General features: G+C 46.7%; 1 protein-coding gene across 2 annotated transcripts in view; it reads right to left on the reverse strand.

Moving 5' to 3' along the window:
- Window positions 1–8,423, reverse strand: part of TRAF3IP1 (TRAF3 interacting protein 1) — a 28,044-nt gene that overhangs the window by 7,505 nt on the left and 12,116 nt on the right. For both annotated transcript variants that reach the window (XM_017743414.1, XM_017743413.1), the window contains 5 exons: window positions 6,653–6,738; window positions 6,334–6,417; window positions 5,919–6,030; window positions 5,359–5,395; window positions 4,724–4,800 (listed from right to left, as the gene is read on the reverse strand). In XM_017743414.1, the coding sequence (XP_017598903.1) occupies window positions 4,724–4,800; window positions 5,359–5,395; window positions 5,919–6,030; window positions 6,334–6,417; window positions 6,653–6,738 (396 nt within the window). The remainder of the gene's footprint in view (window positions 1–4,723; window positions 4,801–5,358; window positions 5,396–5,918; window positions 6,031–6,333; window positions 6,418–6,652; window positions 6,739–8,423) is intronic.

Consider the following 8,423-nt stretch of genomic DNA (forward strand, 5'->3'; position numbering starts at 1 on the left):
ACCCTCCCAGCCAGGAATTCCTTCCCAATATCTCATCCAGCCCTGCCCTCTGGCAGTGGGAAGCCATTCCCTGTGTCCTGGCACTCCAGCCCTTGTCCCCAAGTCCCTCTCCAGCTCTCCTGGAGCCCCTTTAGGCCCTGCAAGGGGCTCTGAGATCTCCCTGGAGCCTTCCATTCTCCAGGTGAGCACCCCCAGCTCTCCCAGGCTGGCTCCAGAGCAGAGGGACTCCAGCCCTGTGAATCCTGAGCCAGAAGAGACAAGCCAGGAGACGATTCCAGTTGGAATTAGCGACAGCAGATCCCATTAATTCACCCACGACGCCACGACGCCAGTCCTGCCCAGCCTTCCCTTTGTCCTCACACTGCTGAGCTCACACACCCTGTGTCCAGACTCTCTTCCTCTTGGAAAAGCAGCCTTTCCTGGTGAAAAAGAACTGGGAATAAACCTGCTCCTTGTGTTAAACAACTTCTCTCCCTGCAGGCCGTGCCCCAGCTCCTTGAAAGCCGTGACAGGCCCTGTGCTGTGTCCTTTACACACTGCACCCTCTCCTGGGGGCGAACCACAGCTGCCCCACCACTTTTACACACCCTCTGTGTTCACAGATCCATCTGCTGTCTCACCTGGATTTATACTGCACCCACAGGACAGGAATTCCGTGGTTTGGGGCACAAAGGAGCCCTGGCACCAGGATTATCCCAAGAGTGGCCAGAGCCCTGCTCCTGTGTTCACAGCTTGACACAACGACTGCTTGGGGAGCACATTTTTGGTCCCTGAGAGCTGGGAGCATTGTAAGGACCCTGGAGCACACACTGCCTCCATCTGAGCTCCTGTGGTGCTCGGCTGCTGGGTTAAAAATCCTATTTTTGAGGAATTGTGAGAGAGACTTCTCATTGGATTCACGCCACGCCATCATCACCAGAGATGTCACAGAGGTGAAAACCCTTCCACAGGTGATTCCTCCGTTTCCCTGTCAGCATTCCCGAGGACACACCAAGCTGTGGTGGGAATCAGTCAGATAAATAATGGGATTTCTGGCTGCAGCTGGTTAACACAGCACATGAAGTGCACGGCCTGGGAGGGCACACCCAGAGCTGTGCAGCTGAGGGATTAATGCAAAAATCAATGACCTGCAGCACTTCAAACAAACAGAATCAGCACTGATTAGATTTGTCCCAAGCTCTGAAGTGCAGCGTGGATCACACTGGTAATTCAAGTTAATATTGCCCAGGTGCTGAGCTATTCAATACCACTTGTTCCTCCCAGAAGCCTCCAGGCTGCTGCTTTTCTGAAGCCCTTTTGGTAGTGCAAAGATGGGAATTCTGTTATCCCACTTGCTTCAGCTATTTAATAACCTGCCTATGTTTTTCCACACATCAAATAAATGAAGTGGAATACAAAATGGAACATCTGTTTCTTACTCTGGTTAACATTAGAGGCTTAGATTCCAAACAAATACATTTAGGGAGGTTTTTTTTTTTAGGAATTTGTTAGGCTGAACACAGCTAATCAAGGCAGCAAAAATCTTGTGTATTTCCAGAATGACCTCTTTGTTTGACCTCAAAATTGTGTATATTATTGTAAGTTTCTGCACATGCAAAACCTAGACGATGAAAGTCACAGTTTTCTTTGCTTCTTCCTTCTTTGCCTTTAGTAAAACTCCTCAAAAATCAAATGCATGTTTGGGCAACACAGCACAGAAAGGGCTTTGGAGGAATGTTTTTAACATAAATAAATGTTCCTCAGCCATCAGCAGCTGGAAGGTGTGAAACATCCCTGAGAGGGCACCACTGTTACATTTGGATTAAGTATTAATCCACCAACTTCACCTCGTTTCTGGCTGATTAACCCCCAATAAATCAGGCAGATGCATTGATCATTTTTTGCTGAGTACTGGAGTTGATAATGGATTAACCAAAAGTTCCAGCACTCAGGCTCCTATTTTTTCCCCTCTTCGTTTTCCCAACTGGCAGAAGATCAAGGCTTCAAAGACTAATGAATAGAAGCAGGAAAATATTTCATTTCTTTTGGATGTATTGAATAATTCAATAAAATGAGGGAAGATGAACATTCTAGTGGCAGAGAGACCATGGTTTCAGCAGATGGCATTTCCCAAAGTTTTCTTTCAAGTATTCCCTGGATTTTTGGATACCTTACTCCAAAAATGCAGCAGTACCCTTCATTTTACTCTGTGATGCACGCCACAGTTCGGGATACAGCTGCATCCTGATGCAGAAGACATTTCTCCTGGAGAGTCTGATGGAAAACAAATTAAATAGACAGGGAAACATTCCCAGAGGCAAGGCCACGTTGGAAATTTGGTTTTTTTTACTTTTACTGCTGTGTCACAGCAACTCCATCCTCTAAAATCAATTCCCCAGATTCAGTCATGTCTTCAGCTCTTGTTTTCTGAACTGGCAAGTGCCTGTCACACACTCCGAGCATTTTTAATCATCTTCTCCATTCAACTCTGCTGTCAGGAAAACTGCACTCCTCTCTGGATCACAAGGATTTCAGGAAAACTACGATCACAATTTCAGGGAAACCATACTCCTCTCTGGATCACAGCTTCAGGATCACAATTTCAGGAGAACCACACTCCTCTCTGGATCACAACTGGAGAACTAGACTCTTTTCTGGATCACACTTTTAGGATCTGGATCACAGCTTCAGGATCACAATTTCAGGAGAACCACACTTCCCTCTGGATCACAATTTCAGGAAAACTACACTCCTGTCTGGATCCCAACCACTTCCACCCCATAATCTGAAAAGCAGTAGCAGCAAGGAAACCTCCTGCAGTAGCAGCCAGCTGCTTGGATAGGCAATCCCATGGAATTCCAGGAGCTTGGGCAAGTTTCCACGTGATGGACTAGGAAGTCAGCAGGTTTTTTTCCAGAATTAGTTGTCTATTCTGGGCACTGCTAACACAGAGCAGGGCTTCAAAAGTGCAACAAAAGACAAACAAGCACTGAATGGATGTTTTAGGGGCTGAAAACCAGCAGTGGGACTCAATGGTTATTGTAGAGGGTCACAATTGGCCATTTAAAAATATTTAAGGGGTTAAAAAGGGACTGGTTTAGTTAGAAAGAAAAAAAGCCAACCAGAAAATTTAGCACAGACACCAAAGGAAGCTTCCTGAGCTTGAAATCCATGTGATTGTGTAAATCCTCCCTCTATTATCCTGTTCCATGCCCAGCGCTGGACAGGAGACACCAGCAAACAGGAGAGCCCACGGTGAGGGAGTGCTGAGAGCCAGCACTAATGAATTCCTAATGCTCTTCCCACACTGAGCCTGGGAACCGATGATCCAACAGCACCATCTAGTTATAAACCCGGGAACAGGGACAGCTGCAGGGCCTGGTCTCAGGTGCCAGCTCGGGAATGAGCTTTGGAGCTGCTGCATCAACAGCAGAATCAGCCTGGAGCCCGTCTTTGTCTCCAAACCATTCTCTAAAGGCAGATTTTCTCCAAGCAGGCAAATGTCCCCAGTGGCAGAGGTGTTTCAGTGATCACAGGGACCACAAGAAGCACATTTATAACAGCTGGATGTCATACAGCAAGTTGGGTAAAGCTAAAACTGCTCCTCACAGATTCTGGACACCAATCTAAAGGTGTTTTCCTCTTTTTAGAAGGATTTGGTTCTTTATTCATAGAATCATCCCAGAGGAATTTGGGCTGGAAGGGACCTCAAAGCCCATCCCATTCCAACCTCTGCCACAGGCAAGGACACCTCCCACTGCCAGGCTGCTCCAAGCCCCAATGTCCAGCCTGGCCTTGGGCACTGCCAGGGATCCAGGGGCAGCCCCAGCTGCTCTGGGCACCCTGTGCCAGGGCCTGCCCACCCTCCCAGGGAACAATTCCTTCCCAATATCCCACCTAAACCTACCTGGGCTCGTCAACCACAGCCCTTTGCAATACATGGGAGGAATTCATGGATCTCAGCCAATCCCAAACCCCAGAAAGGAGGATACTCCCCCAAGAGTCAGATCTGCCATCCCAACTTCCTCAACGTGCTGGGAAAGACAGGAGAGCAAAAACAGGCAGACAAGAGGTCCAGGCTTCAAGAGTCACCACTGATTTCATAGAGCTCTGTGAACAGCTGGACTCAAACACTACAGACCATTCCTGAAAAGCATACAGGTAGGAAAACCCTACAGTACTGAATTAAGATGAAAATAAATGTGATTGGAAGATGTAAGAGTTCATGAAATGCATTCACCTCCCCAAAACATGACACACTTGTCTAATTTAACGAGACTTTTATCCCTGCATTGCCTCAGTGCCTCTCACCAGCATATCCAAATGGATTTAGAAACTTTCCACGGGGTCAAGGGATCAGGAAAGTCCATCCCAATGTTCTGCCTTTTGCTGCCTCTCACACCAGGAGCTTTGCAAAGCCAGAGCTCTCTGTTGTAACAGGAAGACACTTAAATATGAGGGGTCCAACCTGTTCCTTCTGGTTTGTGATCACTGCTAGATCCTCCCCACACACTTCAAAAGTGATCAAAACAACAACAACAACAACAACAAAAACCCTAAAAAAACCAGCAAAAACAAAACCTACCTTCCCTTTCTCAACTGTGGAAAAAAATCCCGTAAGCAAGACAAGACATGACAGAGAAAAGCTTGATCATAAATAGAATAAAACACATTTGAAGTGAAGAAAAAGGTCACAATTGCAACATTTAATCTCCCAGTTCTTTGAAGGCCATTGCCACCTCACCCTGTCTGTGGTCTGTGATGATTTCTGGGACGCCTCATAATCCTTCTTTGTTTCTAGGATCCTTTTCACCAGCCCACCTGTTGAAAAATCAGGATTTTTCTAAGCACTGATGGCCACAGAACAGTTTTAAACATTCAGAGAATAAAACAAAACCCAACTGCTGTGTTTTTTTAATGCAGACTTAACTAATTTTTAATGCAATTTTTTTTTTCATTTTTAGAGCAACATGAACAGCATTTTATTTGGTATTTTAAACACTGACACCTAAGGTGTTTGTTATTTGACCTTTTTTCTCCCAAGCTTTTCTAGAACTAGTCTTTAAAGCCAACCTTGTATCTCAGAGCTGACAAGCTGTACCTGACACTTGAAGAAACATTAATTTCTGAGCTTTAGGCAGAATTTTAAATCCTGCTGACATTGAGGATGCATAGAAAACGTGTCCTTAACACAGTTGTAAATGCAGCTGCACAGGAAAACAAGCCTGGGTAAATAAGTTGTTTTTCCTGCAAACGTTGCAAACCCCTTCCCTCAGGAGGGATTTTACTGCTTTGTTCAGCATTTTAAGGGCTCAGCACTTGGTTTAAACCCAGTGCTCCATTCTAGATCTGTATAAATGCAGAGAAAAGCAAACGTACCATGCTTCTGGTCCTCAAGCAGCTCCACTTCTGGCTCCTACGCATGCAGGAAGAGAGCTTTAGTTGCAAAAAGCTGGCACTGCTGGAATGTGGAACTATTCAAAAATACTCAGCTGGAGGATACTTCAACAAGCCATGGAATCATGGAATGGTTTGGGTGGGAAGGGACCTTAAGGACCATCCCAATTCCAGCCCCTGCCATGGCCAGGGACACCTTCCACTGTCCCAGGCTGCTCCAAGCCCCAATGTCCAGCCTGGCCTTGGACCCCGCCCACCAGGGGCAGCCCCAGCTGCTCTGGGAAATCCATTCCAGGCCCTCCCCACCCTCCCAGCCAGGAATTCCTTCCCAATATCCCATCCAGCCCTGCCCTCTGGCAGTGGGAAGCCATTCCCTGTATCCTGTCCCTCCATGCCTTGTCCCCAGTCCCTCTACAGCTCTCCTGGAGCCCCTTTAGGCCCTGGAGGGGGCTCTGAGCTCTCCCTGGATTGTTCTCTTCTCCAGGCTGGACATTCCAAACAAAACATGGAAAAAGGTTGAGTAAGTTGCAACAGGAGCAGACCTTTGGCATCTCTGGCAGGGGCCCTGCTGCCTCCACCACGAACTGCTCGTCCTCCTCATCAGACACCTGCTGCTCCCTGATCACATGTGGGGCAGTTTTAGCGCTCCCGCTCCTGTCAGGGACACAAGGAAAAATGGGAAGGAATGGAGTTACTGAGATCTCTCCAGATCTAAAAGCCATCCAAAGATCACAGAATCCCGAATCACTGAGGCTGGAAAAGCTCTCCAAGTCCAGCCTGTGAGCAATCCCCACCCCGAGCACTGAGTGCCACGTCCAGGTGTTCCTTGGACACTCCAGGGATGGGGACTCCACGTGTCCCCAGCACGAGGTGACCACCCCAAGCTGGTGATGCCCAGAGGAGCTGGGAGGGGTGTGCTCTGAGGAACACCCACTCTGCATCTCCCACATCCCTCACCTTTCTGGGATTAGGAGCTCCGTGCTCTCCTGACGTTTCACTCGGGGAGGAGCCGGCCTCGCGCTGCTGGGACGGGGAATCCGTCTGGAATAACAGTGGGAATAGGGAAAAGTGACTTTAACGAGCGACACAACACCACAAACCTTGGCTGAGCACCCAGAAAATCTAGCTGGGGTTTAAAAAACGAGGTCCCCTTATCCGTAACGCCATCCTTATGGAGTGCACGGAGGAAATGCAATGTTCTCCTCCAACAGCCCTCTTTTTAATAACTGACAGGGAAGCAGTTTATGGATTAAGAAAAGAAAGGATAAAAACACACCTTTGGGCAGGCTGAGGAGGGGGGTCAGGAGGTACTTCCCCATTTTCAGGCTTTTCAGGAGCCACGTTCTCTGTTTCTCCTTCTATTAAACAAAACAACATAAAATCGGGGCTTAGCTGGTGAGGAAAAGCTCATTTTTTTATGACAGTATTCTGAATCTTAGCACTGCACTGAATAGAACAGTTAAATTGCTTTATTTTTGTAAGTTTCTTACCGCTGTGAATTTCCCTCCTCTGTGAAAATGACATCATCTCACTCAATTTCTTTGTTTTCCTTAACCTCTTATTTTTCCCTGCTGGGATTCTTGGTTGAGGTGGTGGCTACTCCTTGAGTAAAGTCTACTCAAAGCATCTAAACTCAGCCCAATTATGTTTAAAAATTCTATAATACATCACATAAAGGGCAAAAAAGCATTAGAGAAGGGCTTGATTTATTAAAAAGCACTTTTTTCTGTTAGAAGTTTTTAACTATGTTTGATGCTGGTCTTTCATCATTGTCTGGCAAATTAATTTGGAAATAACAAATACACTGATTTTTCAGAAAAGTTCTACTTATTCTGCAATCTGATTGAGTTAGGCATGAAGCACACAACAGGAATTACATCCAGAACCTGGGAACTTCTCCCAGGGTCAGGAAAATTGGGATACAGAGCCTCAGTGTTCTGCAACGAAATATAAGCGAAGCAGGCAGAAATAATGCTCAAAAAGATCCAGGAAAATCAGTTTATTTCAGCTAATAACCAATGTTTTATAATCCTGGGCTCATGGAATGGCTCGGGTTGGAAGGGACCTTAAAGGTCCTGAACCTAAAAAATGAAGGGTTTACAGTGCCTCGGTGAGCAAAGCTGAAAATCAAGATCAGTCAATAAAATAAAGGTTGAACTCGATGATAAAGGTCGGACTTGAGGATTCTGGAGGTCTTTTCCAACCTTCATTATTCTTCTGATTCGCAATATTTGGTTCTTACACCCCCAGGGGATCCAACCCAAATCAGTACTGAACCTGGGGGTGTTTCTCTTACACCCATCCCAATGACAACATCAATTTCTGTTCCATCCCAGATACGTTCCACAGGACAAGACAGCTCCAGGAGATGAAAGGGAATTAGCATGGAAGTTCTCCCAGCTGGGGAAGGTCACACAAATGTCTTGGCCATCCATCCATCTTTCATCTGGCTGCCACAGCCACGAGGCCCTGGGGGCCAGAGGTGGGCTGGGAACACTTCCCACGTCCATGGGATCCATCCTCCCAACCAGCTCAAGCATCTGCAGCTGCAGAGAAGCAAAGTGCAGCTTTTTGCTGCAATTCCAGCTCCTCCTCCTGCATTTTGCTTCCATGGCTCCAGGGATGCTGGAGCTGGATAAAAATCCATGTCTTGGGAGCCATATCCAGCTTGGGGGGCAGAATGGAGAAGTAAGAAGGCAGGGGTGGAACTTTCCTCTGAAATCCTATAAAATGCAAACACTGAGACTCCCAAATAGCTGCACAAAAAGGCAACGTGCAGAGATTTACCTCTTACAGAGAACAAGTCACCAAGGGATTCAGGTGCAGCATTTCCCTTGGGACACTGCCTCTCAGAAAACAGAAGAACAGGAGAAAGAAAACAGAAGGAATTGCTTTATGAGGGGAGGGACATTTTTCAAAGCAGAATACGAATCAGGCGTGATTAAAACACACGGCAGCAGTTGGATTAAGCATAAATCACCCTCCTTACATCATTTAGCTGCATGGATTTGGCCCCAAACACTCCAGTTGGACCTTCCACAGCAGTC

Source organism: Corvus brachyrhynchos, unplaced genomic scaffold (genome assembly GCF_000691975.1).
Source record: "Corvus brachyrhynchos isolate BGI_N302 unplaced genomic scaffold, ASM69197v1 scaffold79, whole genome shotgun sequence".
Taxonomy (NCBI): Eukaryota; Metazoa; Chordata; class Aves; order Passeriformes; family Corvidae; genus Corvus; species Corvus brachyrhynchos.